Source organism: Eptesicus fuscus, chromosome 5 (genome assembly GCF_027574615.1).
Source record: "Eptesicus fuscus isolate TK198812 chromosome 5, DD_ASM_mEF_20220401, whole genome shotgun sequence".
Lineage (NCBI taxonomy): Eukaryota > Metazoa > Chordata > Mammalia > Chiroptera > Vespertilionidae > Eptesicus > Eptesicus fuscus.
In genome coordinates, this window is record NC_072477.1 from 90,557,056 (window position 1) to 90,584,579 (window position 27,524).

At 34.3% G+C, this 27,524-nt stretch overlaps 1 protein-coding gene and 1 pseudogene across 1 annotated transcript in view; both read left to right on the plus strand.

Moving 5' to 3' along the window:
- The window catches only part of MIPOL1 (mirror-image polydactyly 1), a 344,977-nt gene that overhangs the window by 70,982 nt on the left and 246,471 nt on the right, over positions 1–27,524 (plus strand). Inside the window, exons 4-7 of the mRNA XM_054716560.1 lie at positions 5,440–5,653; positions 9,652–9,787; positions 11,807–11,912; positions 22,411–22,540. Of these exons, the coding sequence (XP_054572535.1) occupies positions 5,440–5,653; positions 9,652–9,787; positions 11,807–11,912; positions 22,411–22,540 (586 nt within the window). The remainder of the gene's footprint in view (positions 1–5,439; positions 5,654–9,651; positions 9,788–11,806; positions 11,913–22,410; positions 22,541–27,524) is intronic.
- On the plus strand, positions 7,385–7,929 carry LOC103305023 (peptidyl-prolyl cis-trans isomerase A-like; annotated as a pseudogene).

Consider the following 27,524-nt stretch of genomic DNA (forward strand, 5'->3'; position numbering starts at 1 on the left):
CTATTTTTGCAACTTTTTATAAGGCTAAAATTATTTCCAAAGGAAATGACTGTTACCCACAATCATTTCTTGTTACCTTTCTCATCTCTGTCCTAGCGTGTTTATGCAGTCTGTGAAGTATTTTGTATTTGACTCTGATTTCTCTTCTCAGTTTCTTGCCATTTTCCTGGATGACTTTAGTGTCTTCAGAGTTAAGCTTTTTATTACCCTGAGTCCTTGATTTCCTCCTCTCCAGGTACCTTCACTATCAGTCTATTTCATCAACCCATTCCCAGTTAAATCACATATTGGACTTTGTTTTTACATGTTGCTCATTTTAGAAATTTTCACCTTCTGACTACACCATCTTGTTATATCCATGTAAGAAATGACTGTTTTTTCCCCCTAAATTTATTCCTTTTGTTCTGAGCCTGTTCTTACTGTTCTCTTCTTATTCTTATAGTCTGTTACTTTTTCTTTATTTCTCCAAGCTCAAATCCTTTGGCAGTTCATTAGTTTTCATATTCCTACTTTTTTGTTGTGTGTTTTTTTTGTAACAAATGCCTTTGTGAAATCTTCCCAGAGTTTACAGTTGAGCATCGGTATATTTAGCCATTGTATTTGGTCTCTATATCCCTAGCGGAATCCTTCCTTATCACATTGTATTCAAATTATTAGATCAGTTTGCTTTCTTCAATGTATTATAGAGTCCTTGATGGGGAGGGGTGTGTGTGTCTGTTTCTTACTTGTATTTTTGTATGTTTTTTTTTATTTTTTTTTAAATTTCTTTATTGATTAAGGTGTCACATATTTGTCCTCATCCCCCCATTCCCATCCCACACCCCTCCCCACAGATGCCCCCACCCCCCTGTTGTCCTTAACCATTGGTTAGGCTCGTATGCATGCACACAAGTCCTTTGGTTGATCTATTTTTATTGATTTCAGAGAGGAAGGGAGAGGAAGAGAGAGATAGAAGCATCAGTGATGAGAGGGAATCATTGACTGGCTGCCTCCTGCATGTTGGACCGAGCCCGCAACCCAGGCATGTGCCCTTAACCGGAATCGAACCTGGGACTCTTCGGTCCGCAGGCTGATGCTCTATCCACTGAGCCCAACCGGCTAGGGCTTGTTTTTGTTTTTCTAGTACTTGTCACAGGACATATCACACTATAGGTTTTCCATGAATTATTAAATTAATGAATAAATAGAGGAGTCAAACTTTCTATACAAATGGTTGAATTCTGATATAGAATAATGCAATATGGCAGAGTAGGAAAGCACTGAGAGCATTCAAAGAATTTAAGCAATATTTGCTAAAATAGTAAAAAAAAAAAAAGAAAAAAAAGAAAAAAAAGGCAGACAGAAAGGGAAATTTTATAAATCAGCCTTGTTTTCTCTGAAGTAAAATCCAAGTCTCCATAGAAGAGTATGGATAGTCTGATTTGCAGAGCAGACTCCAAATGTCTTATGAACAGTTATAGTTAGGAATCTAAAATGCTGAGCAAGAGTAGAAACATCAAGAATTAATCAGAGCCAAATCACACAGTACAGGGTTCTTAAAAAATATTAAACACTTAGAATTGAAATCCAGAAGTGGGTTAGGACTTGTTGAGTTCATTTTAATAATAGTAAAAAGGGTTCTATGCAGGAGGGACCAGCAAGGAGTCCTCTTATTGGGAAGCTCCCACCTCTCCTCTGAATTTGGAGGTGATAGCCGTCACAGGTGTAGAGGCAGTGAGTTACCAAGAAATCAACATATCACAAATTTGACATTAGGTAAGCTGAAGTAAAGTTATAATTGTAGTAAGCAAATAGCAAGCATAGATATAAAGGATGGGGTAAACTAAACAGTAGAAAGTTAGGAATAAAAAACTGAAAGGAGAAAGATGCTAAATTAGACATAAAAATACAGAGGCAAAAATATGGGACAATTTGTAGATAAAGTTTGGTACCAAAATCAGGTCAGAGAGTTAAGACTTAAGATTCTGAAGCAGTTGGTATGGTGTTGGCATAAGCAACTGGGAGCGATTTATAGCTGGCACATCCTTTTACTTTTTGATGAATCTTTGTGCCTCATAAACTGGAGCATAGTAAAAGCCCTAATAGTTATTTTTTGATATGTTCCTAGGGACACTTTTTGTTATTTGATATTGCTTGCAGTAACTACTTATAATTTCCTTTCATTTGAATTACAAGATCTCTGTGAGTGTTGAAAAGCATGGTTTGTTAATGATATAGTGGTATTCCTGAGAGCCCATTTATAAAATTCTCGTTTCAGATTTTGGGGGCTACATGCGACCAATACCAGCCTTTTCTAGAAAAACAGCATGATGAACATCTAAAGCCAACCAAATACATGTTTTGAAATGTCAAGAAGCAACAAATTATCTCCAGAAACCTATAATTGTTATATTTTAAACCAAAATAGAATATAGTGTTGAAATTTTATAGATAATCTTATAGTATGTAATTATGATAGTACATTTTCCCAATTCATTCCCTCAAATAAAGTGAAATCAAGAGTAATTTACTAAAATGATTTCTAATCTAGCTTCAAGCCACCAAAAAGACAATGTCCACGACATGGAGTTTATAACTGGCTCTATATATACAGGCAAAACATTTCCTCTTAAAGAAAGAATACTTTGTGAGAAGTACCTTATCTATAAATGCCCCATTTTGTTTTTATTTTAAAACTACTCTCTCTGCCTCAAAAGAATTTTAAATTTGGCTGCTTGCAGATGGCATCACCAAGAAGCAGATGATACTTACCTTCTTTTTACAGTTTTGCTTTTTTTATTTTATTTTTTAATTTCTTTATTGATTAAGGTATCACATATTTGTCCTCATCCCCCCCATCCCCATCCCACACCCCTCCCCACACATGCCCCCACCCCCCTGTTGTCCTTAACCGCTGGTTAGGCTCATATGCTTGCACACACGTCCTTTGGTTGATCTCTCCCCTTTACCCCCACCCTCCCTTACCCTCCCTCTGAGGCCCGACAGTCTGATCCATGCCTCCTTGTTTCTGGGTCTGTTCTTGTTCATCAGTCTATGTTGTTCATTATTTCCTCTAGATGAGTGAGATCATGTGCTATTAGAAATACAATTATAAGAACCGAAAATGAGACAAGCAATAATGGTTATGCTGACAGGCAAATGAATCGGTCTGTAGTGAGTTTCTTTCTGGGCCAACAGTTCTTTTTAGACCCAATTTCAATGTCCAACAGTTCCTTCTGTGTACATGTCAGCACTGACATTACAGTTCTGGATGGTGGACAAATGGTGGTAATGCAGGTCCGACTCTCTCTGGTTTGGTCCTGGGCAACCTGCAGTGATGCACAACTGCTACCTGCTAGTATGGGAAGGCCACGTCAGCGTCTTCCATCTCTGGACTGCTTCTCTTCTGTCTTCATGGCTGGAGTAGTCCTGTCAATTCCTCTCTGTTGCTGGAATCCACATGGTCTCGGAGTTGTTTTCTGAAAATATACAAACATATTCTCTACCAAAAGTTAATAAAGGAATATTTTCTATAAATTTTACTTGGGATCCTATTGCATTTTTTGCCCAAATAATTTTCCTCTGGCTTGTTTTGACAACTTGTGTGTTTTTCATGGGTGTCTTGCTTTTAGCCTTACAATTAATTTTCTAAAGTATTAATTTTCTAGATGTAATTTACTTACAGGATATTTTTCCTTACATGATATTCTTCTACTATACCCTCCTTTTTTGATTTAAATGTTAGGAGGCTTTTGAAAATTTTATAATGTAGTCTTGATGGCTTTTAAATTTTAATTTTTTGCACTATAATATTACTGTTTTAGGTTCATTACATGGTGTACAATTTTATCATGAGATGAAGTACCAATAAAAATTTTAGTTAACACTTTAGGAACACCTTTTTGTCCAGTACAATTAATTTTTCTAGAATATTCGCTTGTTTCAACTAGCCAATTTAAATGTGCCTGAAAACTTGACTACTATTTTACTGTCAAATTTATTACTCTAACAACAATCTTATTTTACCCTGTAAATATTAGTGGAAGGGATTATTTGCCTTCTTGAGTAGGTCCTGAGCATTCCTGGTGGTAGGCTGGATTTAGATATCGTAAACCCACTTCCCCACACCATGGGTACACGACAACTCAAACAATTCTTGTTGGAGTGAGAGGGCAGCTGCTGTTGGCCAAGTCTCTGTCGGTCACCTGGGTACTGATCTGAGCTGGGCATGGGAAGCATGAAGCAGCCATTGGGGCAGGAGACCTCCCTCAGAAGGGGCTAGGGTTCAGGCCCCTGCAATGTTGGGGGGGGTGAGGGTCTGTGCCCCACCTCTGTTGATCCCAAAATTCTCTCCTGATGGCCCCTCTGCGACTGTGCCTGTCTTAGGTTGTTCCTTCCTTGAGGAATCTTACCCGTCTCTGGCTAACCAGCCATCCTCTGGGGCCAAGCAGGGTGACGTGAGGTTCAGTTTTGTCTCCTTGGTAGCCTATGCCCCCCAGTTTTGCTTTTTAATGTTTCTGGTAGATATAATAAAGTTCTACTTACAATCAGTGTTTGTGCCTATTGATCTAATTTACTGGTGAAAAAAATTTTTTTGTGTGCACTTGTGTTTGTGTCATTTTCTTCCCCCCAAAATAAGATATACATTATTCTTTTGAAGTAGCTATCATTTACTAGTTACAGCTTAAAATAATTTTTATGAGATAGCAAGGCATTACAAAACAGATCCTCTAATGTATAACACATATCTGATAAAATGGGAGTTAAAATAATTCTAATATTCATTTTATAATATGATGACGGTTACAAAAATAATAGCTAACACTTATTGATGTTCCAGACACTAGGCGAAGTTTTTTGCATGTATTAACTCAGTTAATCCTCACAACAACTGAGGTAACTTATTATGTTCCCATTTTAAAAACGAGACTGAGGTGTGGGTGTGCTTTCTTGCCCGAAGTTATGCACTTGGCAAAGCTGGAATTCTGATCCAGGCAGTCTGATATTAAGAGTTCCATGCACAATATCACTTCACTATAATCACTAACTTATTGCAACCTAGTTTTCAAAGTTTAGGAAGAAAAAGTAATCTGAAAATAATACCTCTAAATCAATGCTTTTCAAGTTTGATTGCGTGCTGGAGTCATCTGATCACTCCCAGATATTTTGATTTCATTAATATAAGATGGGTCTGGGCTATTGGATTTCTAGAAACTCCTCAGGTTATTCCAACCCGAATCCAATGTTTAAACCACTGTCCTAAATGCTGTCTTACTGTGGGAATGGAAATATCCATGGCAGAATCACACTGTTCATGCTTATGTGATCACAATAGGAGTAAGACTAGTAAGTACATGTTTAAAGCTCTGAGAGCATTTATTTCCACAAAAATATTCATTTGAATGATTTAATATGTAGCTATGGTGTTTCTTATATTATGTGTGTTTTTATTTTAAATAGCCCAAAGTTATATTGAACATGAGACTACAGGGAGAAATAAAAGTACACAGCCAGAGGAACAACTGACGGAGAATTCTAAGGGAAGCAAGCATCAGACATGCAATGAATTAGTTCACGAAGCCACATGTGAGGACACACAACTGCCAGAGCAGAAGTCGAGGAATTTTCCTCATCCAGGTGGTGAGGCACCTCACTGCGTTACTGGGAAACCCAAGTGAGTGCCAGCAGCCTTAGACCCAGAGAGTGAGAGTGGGAGAACTCCTTTCGTCTTCCTCACGTCATTCTCCCTTCCTTCTTTATGGTGTGAGCTGAGTTTGATGTATCGTTAACATATTAAAATTTGGGGAATCTACCAGAGTTTTCTACTGTTTTTCATTACATCAATATGATGTATCTAGATCAGCGATTTTCAACCTTTTTCTTCTCATGGCACACACAAACTAATTACTAAAATTCTGTGACTCACAAAAAAAATGTATTTTTGACAACATGACAAAAAAGGTGTAATTGTGATTCATTCATATTGGACAACTATTGTTGTGTTGGTTGTTGTCATTTTTTTAATTTGACATATTTTAAAAATTCTTGTGGCACACTGATTGAAAATCGCTGGTCTAGATTGCCAAGTGAAAAAGCACAAGATGAGTTTGAATAAAGGCCATGAGGTCTTATTCTTTTTAGTTAAATATTTTCTGTGATCTTTTATTATGGATCTGGAAATAACTGTTGAGTTGATATTAATGGGATTTTCTTTTTAATCAGAGCCCAAACCTACTAGCTCCAGAACAAAATAAGCCCAGAGATGTGGTTTTGGTTACCATTATTTTTTATTTAAATGAATTTGAATGCTTTTAGAAAGGCCTTGTACACTTTCATTTACCTTTATTATTTTACAGTCTGCAGCTTTTACTTATTTACCTTCCCTACCTATCCATGAAGGGATTTGAACTTGTGACATCTGTCACTTTTACCTATCCTATGGGATTAAGGTACTTTCATAATTAGTCATGTATTATGAAAATACTACTATATTAGAAAATTTCAGTGACTGATATATTTTCAGTTCAGACAAAATTTTCTTTTATAAAATATCTATAATAATAAAAGCATAATATGCTAATTAGACTGGACAGATGAAAGACCTTCTAGAAGTCCTTCCTGATGACCTTCCAGACAAAGCTGGGGCTGTAAGGGCCAAGGCAAGCTGCTGTGCCTGCGAGGGCCGAGTCCCTTGAATTTCGTGCATCAGACCTCTTAATATTTTCATAATTTTACTCAGGAAACAGCTATTTCTATTTACTTTAAAATTATTCAGTAGATATATTAGGTGTACCAGTTAATAATGTGGATTTTTCAATAGATGGAGTTACACATATGTTGATATATATGCGATTTGATATGTATGCCATTTTGTTGTATTGACAACAAGCTTCAAAACTTCATGTCAAATTTGCTGAAGGTGTTAACATCATAGATATTTTTACGCTTAAAAATGTCAAATTTTGTGCCAAAAAAGGAGCATTTGTGGGAAGTTTTAATTCATTACTTTATTTTGAAGAAAAAGTTATCATATACTTCGGGAAGCTTATGGTGAACATGCTCCATCTCAAGATACTTGTGAACGCTGGTTTAAATGCTTTAAAAGTGATGATTTCGATGTGAAAGACAAAGAACGTCCAGGTCAACTGAAAAAGTTTGAAGACCAACAATTACAAGTATTATTGGATGAAGATGTGTGTCAAACTCAAAAACAACTTGCAGAAAGATTAAACGTTGCTCAGCAAACAATTTCCGATCATTAACAAGCAATGGGAAAGATTTTAAAGGAAGGAAAATGGGTGCCACATCAACTGAACGAAAGACAAATGGAAAACCGAAAAGTCATCAGTAAAATGTTGCTTCAGCTTTGCAGACGCCGCCACTCCGAAGCCGCCCGTGACCAACCATGGTGAACCCCACCGTGTTCTTCGATGGCGAGCCCTTGGGCCACGTCTCCTTCGAGCTGTTTGCAGACAAAGTTCCAAAGCAGAAAACTTCCGTGCTCTGAGCACTGGGGAGAAAGGATTTGGTTACAAAGGTTCCTGCTTTCACAGAATTATTCCAGGATTTATGTGCCAGGGCGGTGATATCACACGCCATAATGGCACAGGCGGCCAGTCCATCTATGGGGAGAAATTTGAGGATGAGAACTTCATCCTGAAACATACAGGTCCTGGCATCTTGTCCTCAGCAAAAGCTGGACCTAACACAAATAGTTCCGTTTTTTATCTGCACTGCCAAGGCTGAGTGGTTGGATGGCAAGCATGTGGTCTTCGGCCAGGTGAAAGCAGGCATGGATATTGTGACAGCCATGGAGCGCTTTGGGTCCAGGAATGGCAAGACCAGCAAGAAGATCACCACTGCTGACAGTGGACATCTCTAATAAATTTGACTTGTGTTTTATCTTCACCACCAGACCATTCCTTCTGTAGCTCAGGAGAGCACCCCTGCACCCCAGTTTACTTGGAATGTTCTATAATCTTTGTGCTCTTGCCAGTTTATTGGATTCCATAATTTCCTTACCCCTTCCCAGTCTAGCTGGATTGCAGAGTTAAGTTTCTGATTATAAAATAAAAACTAAACAGTTGTCTGTAAAAAAAAAAATGTTGCTTCAATGGCACGAAAGAAAGTCTTTTTTGTATCGAATTGTGACTGGCGATGAAAAGTGGATTTATTTTGAGAATCCCAAATGCACAAAATCATGAGTTGATCCAGGTCAACCATCAACATCAACTGCAAGGCCAAATCGCTTCAGAAAGAAGACAATGCTCTGCGTTTGGTGGGATCAGGAAGGTGTGGTGTATTATGAGCTTCTAAAACCAGGTGAAACCATTAATACTGATTGCTACCGACAACAAATAATCAATTTGAACCACGTTTTGATTATAAGACAACCAGAATGGGCCAGAAGACATGGCAAAGTAATTTTGCTTCATGATGACGCACCATCACACATTTTAAAACCAGTTAAAGACATGTTAAAAGATCTTGCCTGGGAAGTATTAACTAACCTGCTGAATTCACCAGACCTTGCTCCTTCAGATTACCACTTGTTCTGATCAATGGCACACACACTTTCTGAGCAGCACTTCAAAACATATGAAGAAGTGGAAAATTGGGTCTCTGAATGGTTTGCCTCAAAACAAGAAACGTTCTATTGGAACAGTATCCACAAATTACCTGAAAGATGGGGAAATGTGTAGCTAGCGATGGACATTACTTTGAATAAAGCACTTTTGATATTTCTCTTGAAATTATCGTGTTTTCTTTGATTACAAAATCCGCATTATTAACTGGTACACCTAGTATTAATATGTTTGTGCCACTTAGCAATGAGTTATATTCTTACAGAAGTACAGATTAGAGCACATTTTGGGGGAGTAGGGGTGAGTGAAGAGGTGACAAACATTTTATAACCACATGAGAAAAATAAATATTAGAGGTTGGGCTAAAGCCAGAATGTGAGAGATCTAGGACAATTTCAACAGAAGATGCACATGGTAAGTAGAGCTGCACCTACTGTCCTAGGCCTCACTGCTTTCTTTCTTCTGAGACTCTAAGATATACCTCTGCTTACAAATATAATGCCATCAAAAAACTGCCCATTGCTTTTCCCTTCCCTTGCTTTATACTACCTGCTAATAAATTGACATCTTCTCAAATAGCAGGCAAAATGTCAAAAAAAGATGTTTTGCTTACTGTTAAATATTACAGGAAAAAGTTTTCATATTTAATATGTTTTAAATTTAATAATGAAAATATTATACTGTCAACCAAATTGAAAGAAAATTCTGATTACTGTTCTCATTTTCAGGAAAGTGAAAAAAGTATCTAGTCCTGACCAAAAGTACAAATTAAATTAATATTCACAGCCCCTAAAACCTGAATTCTTTAAGTACACAAAACCATGAGTCTCTATAGATGTTACTAAATGCTTTCCACAGATTTACCTCTCTCTGTTGACAGAGTAACATCTCTATGAAATTGATATATTTATTCTTTTCATCCATAGGATTTTCTTAGTGCATAAAAAGAGAAATTTAAAACTAAGTAACTTTATATATTTCTTCTTAAAATTAAATTTGTCCCTCCCCATTTGAAGGGTAAAACTTATAGGTCCTGTATAGTAGAAATTATGTTTATGTTGTTAATAAATAGTTTTCTTTATTACAGCAGTATGGAGCATACAAATAATGATTTGCATTATGAATGTATGATACCTTGTCAAGTTACTTCAGACTTAAATAAAGAGAAGACTATTACATTTCTTCAAACAGAATTGGACATTCTCAGAGCAAGCCATAAAAAGGTACCTTATAGAAAAACCTAGTAATTGTACAGTGTTTTAGCTGTTGACTTTCTAAACTTGCTTTGCTATCCATCACAGTTCAGTTTTACTGTGTATTTTTATCCTTTAACAGTAGCTTTAGGTTGTTGCCATATCATGCCATCAGGGTATGATTGAGTTGAGAGATTGTCTACAAACAGCAATTCTTTGGTTGTCTGCCTTTGCTGGCCTGTGGTATCACTTCCTTTTTCATAAATCTATGATACTTCAAGTAGATACATGAAAAAAAAAGATCAATTCAGGTTTTACTGCAGTAAAACTTTATTTCAGTATTTTGGAGAATGAGGAATTTAATGCACTACTTTTCTGTTTTTTTGGGATATATATATATATAATTATTTTTATATTATATATTTTTTTTTTACAGAGAGGAAGGGAAAGGGATAGAGTTAGAAACATTGATGAGAGAGAAACATCAATCAGCTGCCTCCTGTACACGCCGTACTGGGGATGTGCCCGCACCCAAGGTACATGCCCTTGACCGGAATCGAACCTGGGACCCTTCAGTCCGCAGGCCAATGCTCTGTCCACTGAGCCAAACCAGTTAGGGCAACGGCGACTTTTCTGTTTTTATTAATGTCTTTGCCCTATATTTCACCTCAAAAATATATGTAATTAAACTTTAAAGTACCAGGGTTTGGCAATATCTTAATTTACCTTATCATATACTGCTATATTTTGTCCAATTCAATTTGTTATGTCACGTTTTACCTTTTCTGACTCTGTTTTTAAGTTACATTCCTTTGAACATTAAATAACGTTATTAAATAACTAGAGGCCGGTGCATGAAATTTGTGCACTCGGGGGGGTGGGGCCCCTCAGCTTGGCCTGCACCCTCTCGCAGTCCGGGAGCCCTCAGGGGATGTCCAACTGATGGCTCAGGCCCTCTCCTCCCCCCCCTCCCCCCCGCTTGGGGAGTGGGCCTGAGCCATCAGTTGGACATCCTTAGTGCTGCCACAGAGGTGGGAGAGGCTCCCGCCACCACCGCTGTGCTCGCCAGCTATGAGCCCAACTTCAGGCTGAGCAGCGCTCCCCCTGTGGGAGTGCACTGACCACCTGGGCGCAGCTCCTGCATTGAGCGTCTGTCCCCTGGTGGTCAGTGCGTGTCATAGTGACCGGTCATTCCCAAGTTCAGTCAGTTTGCATATTAGCCTTTTATTATATAGGATGTTCACTTTTGTATGCCTTCTGTTTTTTTTTAACCTCTTCATACTTGTCTGATTTTAATATTTCAATATTTTAGTTGTTGTCCTAATCAAACTGAAGCATGATATTAGGAATGTTGCTCATATGTGATGGAAAACAGCACAAATGACAAAATCTGAGGGAGGAATGTAAAAGAAAAAAACATTTGGAGGGATTCTATATGAGAGCTGTAGATATTTTCTGTACTTTCATTTAGCAGTTATTTATTACATGCCAGTATGAATCAGGTGCCAGTGCCAATCTCCATGGATTATGGTGGGCTAGCATTCTCCAAGGGAGATCAGTTTCAGATACTAAGATTATTATCTAATTAATTTTGTTTCAAAATATTAAAAATACTAAGAAGCTGAAAAGCTGTGCTGTCCATTATTTATTTAGGATAGTCCCTCCCAAGTCTTTGCCTTTAAGACAATGGAATTGATGATTGCTTTTTGCTGTATTTATTTTTAATAATTGTGTTTTCCCTCTTTAATTTTATTTGCCTGAAAACACACACACACACACACACACACACACACACACACACACACACACACAAATAAAATGTATATTATAATGTTTTTATAGTTTTTATGTCATTACAGGTAATTACTTATAAAATACCTTCAAACCTTAAATATTGTGTGTTTTTTTTTTTCTCCCTGGAGTTATGTATTTAGGCAGTTAAATGTAACATATTTATATTAGAAAAAACAGAATTTTACTTTGGGATTAATTATATTTGTGGAAGAAATTTGTCAGATAAGAATCTGTGTTTTTTTCAATATGTTTAAGCTTCAAGAAAAACTATCTAAAGAAGATAAAGAACAGAGAAAACTAAAGCTTAAGTTGGAACTCTATGAGAAAGCAACAGAAGCTCAAATTGCTGAGAAGACAGCAGGTATGGTAGATGAATTGTAACGTATAGCCTTAAGAAATATGCACAAGGTTATTGTATTATGTGGCTTGGTGAATACTAGCATACTAGCTATTTGCCAAAGGAGGGAAGCTCTGTCCTTTTTTTTTTTTGGCTGCTTAGAAAATAGGTGGCTTTAACATCCTGGCTCTGGTATTAGTGAGAGCTTTACCTGTATTCATACTGATTTGGGCATTAAATGCATTGTTAACACCATGTCAATCCAATCACAAAAAGGTTGTTTGTTTTGTTGGAAGGGCCTGAACAAACAAGGGGAAATAATGATTACCAGTGGCTCTACCTTTCAACCAGCAGTTCAGATACCACTTATTGTTTTAGCTCTTTGAGAGGAAATACTTCTCCTTTGTATGAAGATAGTCATATATTCATTGCCAGTGGAAACCTACATTTCATTTAAAAATCTATTTTGTGCAATTAATAAATTTTTATCTGATAATGTGGATGATGATAGAGGTAATGTTTTCTCTGAGATTAAAGTGAAAGGTTGCCAATGTTTAAGATTATAAATGACTCCCTTAAATATATTTTGTAGTCTATCTTTATTTACAGGTCTTTGTGAGGAGAACATTTTTAAATATGTTTGTGGTATATTACAAATATGATCAGATGATTGTCAATAATTATGATCTCTCATCTATATACACATATATACTTCTGTGACTCTATCTCACACTGTTCTAGTGTATTAAGGAAAGAGAAATTTCATAGAATGATAGCAATTAACATGCAGAGGCATTTTAGAGATTTTTAAATATTTTTTGCATCAATTTAGAATGATCTTAAGGAATAATTATTTTGTGACTAATTTGAAGTTATAATCATACTTTATAAGCCACTTAACCTTAGTTGCGTATATGAAAAAATTATGATCAGAAACATTAGCAGATACAGTCTGTCTTTAAAATATTACTGTACAAAGCTGAATTAAATATCACTATGAAAATATAGGCAAAATGACTATAAATAAATACTCCAGCTAAATACCAGATGATTGTTTTTCTGTTAAACTACCATGATTTTTTAGGGTGGGGAAAATAAGGGAGTAATGTATTTTAAGGAAAATTAACAGTATATTAAAAACAAATGATGGGGGGGGGGACAATGGTAAGATATGTACACATATAAAACCTTAATAAAAAAAATGTTGCATATATAAATTCAGAACAATTTGAAAGTTTCTTGGCTGTTTACTAGGAAGATATTACAAGAAGTAATTTGCATAATAATTAACTTTGTATGTGTCTTAGAGAAGATATTTAATAAGATTTAGGCCATTGTGACCAAAAATTATGAATTAATATGTCTGCATAGCTCTTGGAGGGGAAGAGTCATAAAGCAAAATTACTTACTCTTTAAACTTTTGTATAATGTAGCTAATCATATACTTCAAATATTTATTTATTGGTATATATTTAAGGGTTCCCTTTGACTAAATTATGAATCATATATGCATTAAATGGGAAGAATTTGATTGCTTTATGATTCTTATTAATCAAATATTTATCATTAATGATATTTTTTAAGTAAATGTTAAAGTTTAGAAACATGTTTAGTATGTTTTCATAGCCTCCTAAATTGATGAAAATAATAATGCCATATAGTTTCTCTGGACAAAGCAATCTAGTTTTAAAAAAAGATGACCAGTCACTTAGTTTTTAAAGTATAAATTTTTAGAATGTATCTTTACTCTTTAATGTTTCAGTTCTATTTTATTGAAAAAAGGTTAAAGATACTTTACTTGTCACATTAGAGGGAATTATTATTGTAATATGTGAAAATAAAAAATCTGAATTGCTCAAGAAATTCTTTGGTTTGAAGCTACAAGAAATTTATTAACTGACCCTTGGTAGACTCATGAACTTTTTCATATTTTCTCATATATACTGTTGTAAATAGCTTATCTTCTACCTATGAGAGGTCAGAAGGCAAAACAACATAACAAAAACAACTATGTCAGTACCTGAACAGAAAGGGGAGCATTATAAGACTATAGTTACATGTTTTATTAGTGTCATATGAAAGAATAAATAATCAATGGATGTTTGTTTCTATCACTGCTCATTTTCATATTTGAAATAAAAAGTGTGTTTGCTAAAGTATATTACAAATATGCACATACATTTAAGTATTATAATATATTTAAGCAAGATGTAAATATCTTAAAAGTCAAGATATTTCACATTAAAAAAATAAGTGCAGAAACATCCTGAACTACACATTGGAAATTGCAACTGGGACACAAATATAAATATATGTCAATAGGCATTTCAAATAAAATGTTAATAAAATGCAGGTACTCAAGGAAATAGGAGTTTTTCATTTGAATATATAAAGTATAAAGATTTATATATAAAGATATTCACATATGAGTGTTATTACAGCAAGAGAATCAAAATCAATCTAATAAAAAGGGAATGGTTAAATAAATGAAGGGGCATTTATGTGAGACATGCAGTAATTAAAATAATTTCTGAGGAATGTTTGATGAGAAGAGAAAATGTTTATGACAATATTAAGAAAAAGAAGTAGGAGAAGACTGTATTTATCATATAATCAAAAAAATATATATATATATGAACAGGGTGTCCCAAAAAATTGCTAGCTCAATTTTGATAATGGAATGTATTTTAATAAATACTGCCTTTATAATTATTCAAAGTGTGTGCATACATTTTTGGGGACACCCTGTATATACGTGTATATTTTATAAAACAAGAGGCAGCCCTGACCAGTGTGCCTTAGTTGGTTGGGCGTCATTCCACACGTGGAAAGGTTGCCAGTTCAATTCCCAGCTTCAGGGCACATGCCTTGGTTGCAGGCTTGATCCCCGGTAGGGGGCATGCAAGAGGCAGCAGATCTAGTATCACTCTCACTTGATGTTTCTCTCTCCTCTCTTCCTTTCTCTCTCTCTCTCTCTCTCTCTCTCTCTCTCTCTCTCTCTCTCATAAAAAATGAACAAATAAAAAATAAAATCAATAAAAAAGAGGCAAATTTTGGTAGTATTAATGGATGCATTAATGTTTCAATCAACAGGTTTTCTCCAGTGAGCATGGATTAGATTTTGTATTAGAAAGAGTAAATGTTATTTTTAAAAGATGTGATTTTTTTAAAAAGTTACTTGCTTTCTAATCTTAAAATAATTCCTGTGGATAAGTTTAACACATAAAGAAGACATAAAGCAAACTTTTATGAAATTCATATGATGCCTGTGATCAAATTTTGCCATCCTACCCATGCCATTTTTCTTTCGTTTCAGATTTGCCTTTTATTTATCTTTGTGTCTTTATGTGTAACTTACGTACATATTAATCATCTTATCTTCCCAGCTGATTGTATAATTTCTAAGAATAAGAACTTGTATAGTCAGAACTACATAAAACAAAAGGTGCCCAGTTCTGTGTGAGGCAGAATGAAGTAATGGAAAGACCAAAAGCCTTGGAATCAGATTGACCCAAGTTTTGATCACAGCTTTGACTTAATAAGGGTTGACTTTGGAAAAGTTATTATATTCTCTCTGGAATTTATTTTCTTCCATGTAAAATGTGAATACTAACTAATTTCCCAGATTATTTTAAGGATTAGAGAGAATGTATAAAAATACCTAGTATATACTCAGTAAATTATAGCTAATATTAATATTTGATTATTTTTATCTTTATGACATTCTTAAACTTTTGATAATGTAAAAAGTTTTGAAAATATTTTTTTTATTTAGCTTTTAATTATAATTAATGGTTCACTGTTTATTAATGGAAAAGTGAAATAAAAAAATTGGAAATAAAAGATTAGATGATGAGAATAATTACTGTTGAGATATATGTATTTATTAGCACTAGTGCATATTACTTACATGTGAATCTGAAATAAAATAGATGGGATACAGATAATTTGGGATTTAATCTAAGGTGTACCTACGATAAACCTTCATGTAGACTGTTGTAATAGCAGGAAGCCTGTTTCCTTTGCTTCCCTGATGGTTTTTACATGATGTGAATTCTGTCATTCAAATGTGATCTCCTGAGAGTTTGAAACAGTTGTGTCCTTTATGATAAAATCTCAAATGGTTGCCCTAACTGGTTTGGCTCAGTCAATAGAGCATCAGCCTGCGGACTGAAGGGTCCCTGGTTCGATTCTGGCCAAGAGCACATGCCCAGGTTGTGGGTTCGATCCCCAGTACGGGGCGTGCAGGAGGCAGCTGATTGATAATTCTCTCTCATTATTGATGTTTTATCTCTCTCCCTCTCTCTTCCTCTCTGAAATCAATAAAGAAATATATTAAGAAAAAAAAATCTCAAATGGTTGACCCTTTTACCTTCCCCTTCTTTACTGACATCACCATCATCATTGACTGTTTTTATTAGGCACTGTATAGGAACTGTGCTAACTTTTTAAAAATTCAAACAAGAAATATTTATTGAGGGGTCGTTATGTACTAGGCACTGCGTTAGACAATGAATGTACATCAGCAAATGGACAGATGTGTAATTTCAAACATTCTTTTGTGTGCAGTCACTTCTTACTCATAATACAGCATTACAAGTAGGTGCAGTTCAATGCTCACACTTCCGATTCAGACCTTTGTTTTATTATTATTGTTTTTAGCTCTTATCTCGTGTAAGTTACAGCCTTCCTAAACACTACTTTATAGGTTGCTGAGACGTTTAAGTGAGATAATGTTTTTGAATGCTTAACCCATTGAAGGCACTCAATAAGTGGAAATTATGATGATAAGGTGATGATATCACTATCTTATTTTCTCAAGATTTCTTGATCTTAGAGGTGCATATTCAAAGTGTAGCTAATATAAGTAACTGTACCACAGCTATTTATGTACATTTTGTTTATGAAAAAATTGATATGTATTTCTTTTAAAAAATAATATAAAAGTATTTTTATTTTATTTATTCTCTGCAGTTTTTAGTTTTCCTTGATTTTCAGATTTAATTTTATTTGGAAAGTTTGAAAATATGAAAATCATGTTTTTAATTTCTACAAAAAAAGAAAATAAGAGACAAATATATAATAAGTCGGTCTTCTTTACTTAACAAAAGCTGAAATGACAAGCTCGTTTCCTATTTGTTAGCATTGGGCAAAAATGTATTTCATTGTAGCTGTTTAGGACTTTTTACTATGTTTTAACCCATTAAATTATATGTGGATCATATTATTTGAAATTTGTTAGTATATATGACCTTCAAATACTAGAGGATATTTTGGAGAAGCATAGCAGAAACATTAACTCTCTGTTTTTTAGGTAAGCATGTCTTCTCATTTAAATAAAATGATTAAACCACAAACACTTCAAAATTTGCTTTACGTAAATTGAATTTGATAGTGAGAGAGTATTGTGTGGCTTGATTTGCATCCACTCATTTACTTTTAGGACAGTGATGTAGTCACAACTTTTAAAAATTGTTCAATTAAACCTTTCATTTTTTTCTAAACAGTCTCAGGGGGCATTGTCTAATGTTTAATGTCTCTTAATTTTTATTCCTCTATTACATTAACAGTATACAGATGCTGTTTAAATTTTACACAAAAGACTATTTCTTTAAATAGTTTTGATAAATTATTTTGTGATATTTAAAATATTTATGTTTCTTTAAAAGCCTTATTTTTCTTTTTAAATGCTCACATTAGAGTCTCTGCTTTATATGTTAGTTATTTTTCTTTCTTGCATGTCATCCATTAAAGATTAGCTGTGGAAGGTTGGAGCATGGAGAGATTATGAATGACAGAACAACTCCTGTAGAATAATAATCAGTTTTTAGTATTTAATGCTGTTTGACTTTTGCAGACACATTTCTTATTAACCTTTGGTACAAAGATAAATCCAGGTTCCTGATATCTCATGGAGAAGATGAATTTGAGATCCTCTTCCAATTAAACTGAAATAAGGCCAATATTGGGTTTTAGCCAAAAGAACTCCTTAGTTCCTAAGTCTGATGTTTAAAAATCTATCTATCTATCTATCTATCTATCTATCTATCTATCTATCTATCTATCTATCTATGTTACATTTTACATGTAATTCAGTGGTTACATAATTTGTTTAACTTACATTATTGTTTATGCAAGCATTTAATCTGCTTTTAAAAAATAGATTTTCTCTGTGCTCAAATTTAGAGTGATATTTTATAAATAGAAAAATACCGCCAAGCTCTTCTTATTACACAGAATGTAATAGCTTAAGTTTTTCTATCTAGGTTAACATGTAAATGTTAACAGTATAGATAGCTAATCTACCATTATATAAAATATATTCAGATACCCCAACTAATTAACATGGAAAAATAAGTATTGTTGTGTAATAGAAAATATTTACATTGTTCTCTTGTAAAAAATTTGTTTACCTATACCATATCTCAGATGTTGATGATCTAATGATTAAGAAGAACAAAAATTAATTAGTTCTGTATATCAAGAGAATAGAAAATAACATAATATGTACTTCTAAGAAATAACACATTGGAATGTCATTTTTCTGAGTATATAATGGGCATAAGTAAAATGTGGAAACCATTAATCTTACACTTAAATGCCTTAACAATATTAAATTATAATGGACCATTATATATACATTTATATATCTGCATGTTTATTTTGGAAGGAAAAAGGATTTCAAGAATATGACAGTCATTTCAGATAAAAACAAAAAGGCCCATTCTCTTTGAAATACACTTAGTTAGAAATATTGATAGGTAGAGGTTGATTATATTATCCTTGGCTGCAGAATCCCAGGGTATGAATCAGGATTAATTACAATGAGTGCCAGGTCAAATAATACTTGGAAGTAGATTATGGCCAATGTTGTAACCTCTCCCTAGAAGAGTTTGTGTTTTCTGGAGGAAACAAAACAAGCATGGAGGAAACAGAAACCAGTATGCATAACAATAACCATCAATTGGCAATATTTTATTATGTATGGCATACTGGAATTTAGAATGAAAGCATTTTAGAGCATATCAAATAATTAGGGTATTTAAAACAGAAAGTAACAGAAAACTTTCAGATAATATTTTCTTAAGCCTTTTTCTATATATTTAATTAATTCTAAAAAGTTTAGGTAGCAATTATATTTCACAGAATTTTCATATCGGTATCTACTTAAAGTAAATAGTATATATAGAAAGAAATTTAAATATTTCTTAAAATTGTATTTCAAAAGTGTATAAAATAATACTAATTATAATAATTCAGGGATAAGGTTCTTTCACATTAAAATTGTAGTTTTATCTTTATTGTTGAAAGTATTACAGATTGTAGTTCCGAGATGTATTAAATAGCATATTTAAACATAAATAGCATATTTTTAGAAAGTGTTCTTATATAGTCTTTAGTTATATGTACTAAATACTTGTATGTAGTAATTGGGGATTTTGCAAAAAACAAAACAAAAACACGATCTTATAGTTTTTCTACTTAAACATGTTTTGTGTAATTTTCTAATTAATCTTTATCAATTCCTAAACCATTGGTAATTATAGCAGGTCCTTGATAACATTTTGCTACACCATTGATGAGCTGTCACAGGAACGTAACTCTTGTTTATATCAGTTAACTTATGATAAAATTTCTGTTCTTATCCATCATTTTTTCTTGAAGTCACAGAACCTATCAATAATAAGTGAGGACTTATAAATTTATAGCAACTTCACAGAAGAAAAATTTAAAGCATATATTAGGAGCTAAAATGCCAACTTTTAAGGTAGTAGTCATACTTCTAGAAATTTTCCTAGGTGATTAGCTAAAGTTCATACATAAGGATTTATGTTCAAAGATGTTCCTTACAGTGTTGTTTATATAGTGAAATAACTGAGAACAGTGTAAAATCTTATATTAGGAGCATCTTAGTTTAATTAAATATGGTATGTCCAAATGATAAAATTTCATGTACAGTATAAAATAGTTTATATTTTTGAAGAATACTGAAGAATATAGGAACATATCCTGTTTATTTTAAATATATACAGAATGTTACAAACTATGTAAAATATTTCTGTCTCTGCATTTATACAATGAGCCTGTATGACTCTTTAATCAGAAAAGGTTATTTATGAAATAATCATATAAAATATTGAACATTCTAATTCAGTTTTAGAAAAACATAATAGTTTCTTCTTTAAAAGAAGCTCTGAAGTAAAAAGTTGAATCCAGCATTGTAATGCAAAAAAAAAAAATAAAAATGGAAGCATCAAGCTATGTGGAGTAGGTTGGTTAATTTTCTACTGATGTGGGGCATTTACCATCTGTCTTTAAATTTATGTTATCCAATATATACATAGAGAGAGACAATACAACTTTTAAGAAAATTAAAAAACTTGGTGTAATATTTATGGTTCTGGAATATATAGTGGTGGTTTCATAAAACACTATCATATTTGCAAGGAATCCACTTAACATCATGCAAAGGTAGTAATGGTTAGCTGTTCAGTGACATTCTTTCATGTATAGTAAACGTGACATTCTTTCATGTTTAGTAAAGACCTGTCTTTTACAAAGCTATCATCTATGCTATATTTGTTCTTAGAATTTTGGAACACGAATTGTAATTGATGATTATTTTATATGTCTCAAATTCAAATCCTAATGATTTCTTTTCCCCTCTCTTTATGTTCAGCCTTTTCTGTTTACATAACTACTTTGAGGATGTTAACAAACAGATTCTTTTTCCTGGGCAATGTCTATCGTCCAAATTATGTTATTTAGGGGATCATGATCCAATGTTTAAACTAGAATGTTTTCCAATATACTGTCTCTTACTGTATTTTAAAAGTAGTTTGAGAAGTGTACAATATGGGTTTGTCAATAGACTTGGGTTCTACTAAGAAAATATGTACTTTGTCTTGACTCAATAAACTCATACTTAGTATGGTTTAGCTTCTTCATATTTACTTTTGCCCATATTAGAAAACAATTAGCTTACTAAACAAATTTGAGAATTTGGTGCTGGGGGGGAAGGTGATCCTCTCGATGAGTCTTTTTTGAATTTGACTAAGAATTATACAATATTTGATAACCATGTTTAAAAATGGAGATATCCAAATATTATTGTAAACACCAGTGATTTGCTTTACCTACAATATAAGTATTTTACTTGGTTGGCTTACATAGTAGCTAATAATATTTGTTAATGTGATTTAACTGCTGTGAACCTTTACTGAACAAATATTGAAATTTATTCAAGTCAAAGAAAGAGAATCTCTAATGACTTTTGTTAAGGCTTCTATTTAATAGTTAAGGACAAAAGTTTGTATGACATACGAGATGCAATTAACAGTAGATTTTACATTTAATAAAAAGAAAGAAGCATGCGTATTTGCTTTATTCATTCCATCATAATTTGCAGTAGAGCTGTGGGTGTTTAATGAGCAAATTCCAACTAAAATGCTATATTGATTTTCTAGTGAACTTTGTAATAGTCATCCACCTTGGAAAAGCTCAGTGTTTACAATTAAGTTTTCTTTACTAAAAATGTTTGAGAGTTGCATATTGATTCTTTGAAAGTACTGAATTCTAGAAAGAATCATATTTTTCATAATAAAATTTTACATAAAAGCTAATAGATGTTAAAATTATCATTCAATAATACTTTAATTTTGGAAAAATTTCTTAGCATTTATAAAATATCTATGAGTGGAATAGCTGAATCTTATGGTCATAGCTGTATGTTTAATTTTTTAAAAAGAAATTGACAAACTGCTTAGTCTAATCCCCATCTGTGAAAATACTCTCTTACAAACCTTTACTTTCCTTGAAAGCCTTTACTACCATCTGTTATGTCTATCTATGTATCTATCTATCTATCTATCTATCTACCCTCTGACTTTGGTGTTTATTGTTTCCATGCTTGTTTTAATATTTTTACTAATTGTGTCTATCCATAAATAATAGGTGGAGTTGTCTTACTTTACAACTTGCTGTTTTTGCCAAAATTTCATTTTTGAGATTTGCCCATAGTTAATACATTTTAAATGCTGGATAACATTCCATTTTGAATGTAAAGTGAGTTACTTATTCCCTCTCCTGTTGTTGGACATTTGAGTTATTTCTTGTTTTGCTGTTATATAATGCTACGATAAGCATTTTTATACATGTTTCCTTGTGCATATGTGCAAGAATTTCTATAGGATACATACCAAAGAGGAAATTTGACAGATTATAAGCTACAAACATCTTCAACTGTAATAAATATTGTCAAATTCTTCTTAACAATTGCAAAAATATATGTGAGAATTTTCTTTATTTCACAAGCTCACAATATTTGTTATTATTTGACCTTTTAATTTTTTATTTTTTGGGTGTGAAATGGTAACTCAGTTTTACAGTAGCTTTTAAAAATAAATTTTGTCAAGTGATTAATTGATACCAATTTAGGTGAATAAAAGAAAATTATTTTTGTTAAAAGTATGCATTTCTCCTTTATTTTCTCTGATTAATTTTGGATGATATATTTTGGTAGCTCTGGTTGAAGAGGTGTATTTTGCACAGAGGGAACGTGATGAAGCTATTATGTCTCGACTACAAATAGCCAACGAGGAGAGAGATGAAGCAGTTGCACGAGCCAACCATATGGAAATGTCTCTAAAACTGTATGTACACATTTAAATCTATATGACATTAGAGGCATTTATAAAGTGTATGCATTATGTAGTGATTACATATTCAGAAATGTTACTGATTCTTTTGTGTTATGGTTATAAATTCCATATCCCCATAGTCTTTCTCAGACTTCTGGGATGCTGTAGGAGTTTGCATGTCAGGAATAGCAGCTACCACACACACACACACACACACACACACACACACACACACACACACACACACAAAAGAAGAAGAAAAAAAGAAATGCACAACACTGAGTACACTTACTTTCTTGACTTCTTCATAGTTTTGTTGTCGATGTCCTTATTCTTGTCTTCTTTTGTAACTTCTATTTTCTTCCCGCTTTCTTATCTCTTTCTTGATTTCTTTCAGCAATCTGGGTTCTTTCACTGCTCTTACTTAATATGCTTGTTCCTATTCTTAACTGCATTTTATTTCTGTTAGCTGAGTGACACCTAAACTAGAATGGAGCCTGGGAATCTACATTTTTAACAAGCAACCCAGGTAATTCTAATATAGGTGAACAATGGATCACAATTAGAGAAAATAATTGCCCTAGAAATAGTACTTCACCAATGTTAATGTGCATTCTACTCACTTAAAATTCAGGCTCTTGAAGAGCCTGATAGTCTGCCTTTTTTAAAGCTCCCAGCTGATGCAAATGACACTATTATAAAGAGTCACTTTTGGTAGAAAGACCCTACCACATCTAGAAATATGTTACTTGTCAGATAGATGCACAACATAATATAATGTTTTATGATCCATTAATATACTTATTGCAATAATATAATGTTTTATGATCCATTAATATACTTATTGCAATAATATAATGTTTTATGATCCATTAATATACTTATTGTGTGTTTGCTCAACATTGTGCTAGGCTCTGTGGCTCATTAGGGAGAACAAGTCATTAAATAATTAACAGGACAGTATTCAAGTTGTGATTAGGTAATGTGAGTTGTTTTTTGTTTAGATTAATGACTACTTCTTCTTTTTTTTTTGGAAGACTGATAAAGAAAATACAAATAAAGGAACAAAAATATTTAAACACTATTATCTGGAAGAATGGATAGTTGTGAGTCGGTTGGTTTTTTTCTGAGCAGGATGCAAGGGTGGTTTCTTTCCCAGGTTCTTGTCCAGGTGGATTCAAAGAATCAAGCCATGGACAAAAGGTGGCAGATGAGAAGGGTAGAAATTTAATTGGAAACAAGTACAGACTCCCACATAGGGAGGGGCTCCCAAAGGTCCCCCAACCTGCTATGCCTCCCTCCCCCATGGGCTCCCTAATTCCTAAAACTCCCTAAACCTGCCTGTTTTACCCCCTAAGACTCCTTTCAGGTGGTGGTAGAATGGATGCATACATAGGATGTGTGTGGTAAAAATAAAGTCATTCTCTACGTGCTGTTTTATTTGAGAGACATTATAGTATAGAAGTTAGGAGCACAGATTCCAGAATTAGACACCTGTCTTTGAACCTTGGCTCTGTTGCTTCCTAGTTGTACAGCCATGGAAAGATTAGACTCTGGGATTTAGTCTTTTTGTCTACAATATGGATAAGTAGTGCCTGTTTTTATAGAAGTTATGAGGACTGAATTAAAAAGTACCTGGCTTGTAGCAAGGGCTTGATGAGAATTTAGTAGTATTAATTAATTGAAGCGAAACTAGAAATTTTTGAACTTCCTGCCATGTTTTCTCTCAATAAGATATAATTCCCTAAAGAGCCATCTAAGTTTAAGAAAAGAGATTGAAAAACATTCAGGTTCTGGAATTGTCTAATTTTTTCAATTTTTGGAAACATGCAGTGTTTCAATTAAATAATATTTGACTCTCAGCTATGAAATAAATAACCAATTTTAAACTTTTTCTGTTTCTTTATAAATTCTACTTCTAAACTATTTGTAAAAGTTGTATTAGATTCTATAGTCAAAGTGTCCCTTGTTTTTAATCGTAATGTTTAAAAGGATTGAATAATCAACACTGGCACCTTCATCATAAGTAGAATTTTTGTTCAACTTTTTTTTTTTTTAATTCACATTCTTCTAAAATGCCTGGTAGGAAATTTTTCTTCTTTCCCTTGATTTTGTTACCTTTCATGTTAACTCTTTATCTCCTTTGCATGTTGTTTTGTCATGTGTTTGTGGTATATTCATAGTGAACATGTCATTTCTCTTCATCTTGCTCATGTCTAAATTGTCAGGAACTTTTCTTGGTTTTATATGGTACAGGTGAATTTTTCGTGATAAATATTCTACATTATTTGAAACCTATTTGCCTTCTCCTTTAAGCTGCAGTTTCTTGGATCGGTATTGCTTTTTGGCCACCTTTCTATTGAGCAAATGGAATGGGTAGGGAGATTGGAATGACCTCCCCGAGGCTGTTTGCCCCTTCTGTTGTCGATTCTGTTCTCTCCTTATGGGTTTTCGCTTGTTGTCTTGCACTGCACTCAGGATTCCTTTATCTGTGTATACCCTAACTCCTTAGAATATTACTTTGGGACTTTTTTTTTTTTTAAATATATATATTTTATTGATTTTTTTTAGAGAGGAAGGGAGAAGGATAGAGAGTTAGAAACATCGATGAGAGAGAAACATCCATCAGCTGCCTCCTGCACACTCCCCACTGGGGATGTGCCCGCAACCAAGGCACATGCCCTTGACCGGAATCGAACCTGGGACCCTTCAGTACGCAAGCCGACGCTCTATCCACTGAGCCAAACCGGCCAGGGCACTTTGGGACTTTTATTTGTTCTACCAGTGTAGTAGAAAATGGCCAGCCCTGATGATTCTTGCTTCTTCTGTGAGGGTTCTTCAACAGTGCAAGCTTCTACTCGGGAAGGACTTCCTTTACTTTTCTTTTGGCTCTCTACTCAACTCATTGGTCTCTCAGGCTATTTCCAAGCTGTGTGGTATTAGTGAAAAATATTCAGGATTTGGTGAGTTCTCTTTTCTAATACCTGTTATGTATAAAAGGGAAAGTTAGGTAGGTGAACCTGGCCAAAATCATCATTTCTCCACCCTCTATCCTGGGCCTGCTTAAAGAAATTATTACATGATGGCTTACTTCCTTTGCTGTTTTATTTTTACCCATTGTTCATGTGGTTATATAATGGGATACATAGGTTTCTATGGTTATATCTCACTCTTCCCCCTCTACTTGGACTTTTTTTCCCCAATAAATTTTTTTTTAAAGAATACTTTTAGATTTACAGAAAACTTCCAGAGATAGTACAGAGTTCCCACATAACCCTCACCAGTTTCCCTTATTGTTATTTTACCTACTATGGTACAGGTCACGGGGGAGAAAGCAACATCGTTACATAAACTCCATCCTTTATTCAGATCTCACTAATTTTTCTCATATGTCCTTTTGTTTTTTATTGATTTCAGAGAGGAAGGGAGAGGGAGAGAAATATAGACATATCAATAATGAGAGAGAATCATTGATCAGCTGCCTCCTTCATGCCCTCCACTGGGGATCGAGCCCGCAAGCCCAGTATGTGCCCTGACCAGGAATTGAAAGGTGACCTCCTGGTTCATAGGTCAATGCTCAACCACTGAGCCTTGCTGGCCGGACTCTCTTATGTCCTTTTTATGTTCCAGGATCCTATCCAGGATTCCATGTACATTCAGTTGCCATGTCTCCTTTTCTTTCTCTGGTCTGTGACATTTTCTCAGAATTCCTTTGTTTTTGATAATCTTGACAGTTTTCAGTTGTACTGGTCAGCTGTTTTATAAAATGTCTCAATTAGGGTTTTTCTGAAGTTTTTTTTTTCATTATATTGAGGTTTGGGTTTTATAGGACAAAGAGTACAGGAGTGAGGTGCAATTCTCATCAGATTATTTCATGGTTATATATTATCAACATTACTTATAACTATAATGATGCTAATGTTGATCACCTGGTCAAGGTAATGCTTGCCATGTTTCTCCACTATTAAGTTACTCACATTTCTTTTTTATACTTAGCTCTTTGAAGCAAATCCTTTTAAGTGCAATCCATATTCAAGGAAGGAGGAGAAAGGAGGTTAATAGAGTTCTATTTCTCCCAGGACCGTGGTCAGCAAACTGCGGCTCGCGAGCCACATGCAGCTCTTTGGCCCCTTGAGTTTGGCTCTTCCACAAAATACCATGGCCTGGGCGAGTCTATTTTGAAGAAGTGGCATTAGAAGAAGTTTAAGTTTAAAAAATTTGGCTCTCAAAAGAAATTTCAATCGTTGTACTGTTGATATTTGGCTCTGTTGACTAATGAGTTTGCCAACCACTGCCCTAGGAGAATGTCTATATAAATTATTTGTAATTCTCTTCTCCTTCATTAACTTATTTATGTCAGTATGGTATTATTGATATTCCTTTATAACCTAACTAGAGGCCAGGTGCATGAATTTGTGCACCAGTGGGGTCCCTTGGCCTGGCCTGCGGGACTGGGCCAAAACCATCTCTCTGACATCCCCCGAGGGGTCTTGGGTTACGAGAGGGTGCAGGCCAGGCTGAGGGACCACTACTGGTGCACAATTGAGGCCAGGGAGGGATGCGGGAGGTTGGCAAGGCGGGGAGGGACCACAGGAGGGTTCCAGGGCATGTCTGGCCTGTCTCGCTCAGGCCTGATCTACTGGACTCAAGCAGCAAGCTAACCTACCAATAGGAGCATCTGCCCCTGGTGGTCGACTGCTCCCTGGTGGTCAGTGCATGTCATAACAAGTGGTTGAGTGGCCTTAGCATATCATTAGCATATTATGCTTTGATTGGTTGAATGGCTGACTGGCCGACCAGACACTTAGCATATTAGACTTTTATTATATAGGATACTATGTTATTTTTTTATTGATTTTCAGAGAGAGAAAGGGAGAGAAGGAGAAGGGAGAGAAACACACACACACACACACACACACACACACACACACACACAGACATCAATGTAGAGAGAAATATCAATGGTTTGCCTCCCACACACACCCAACCAGCGATC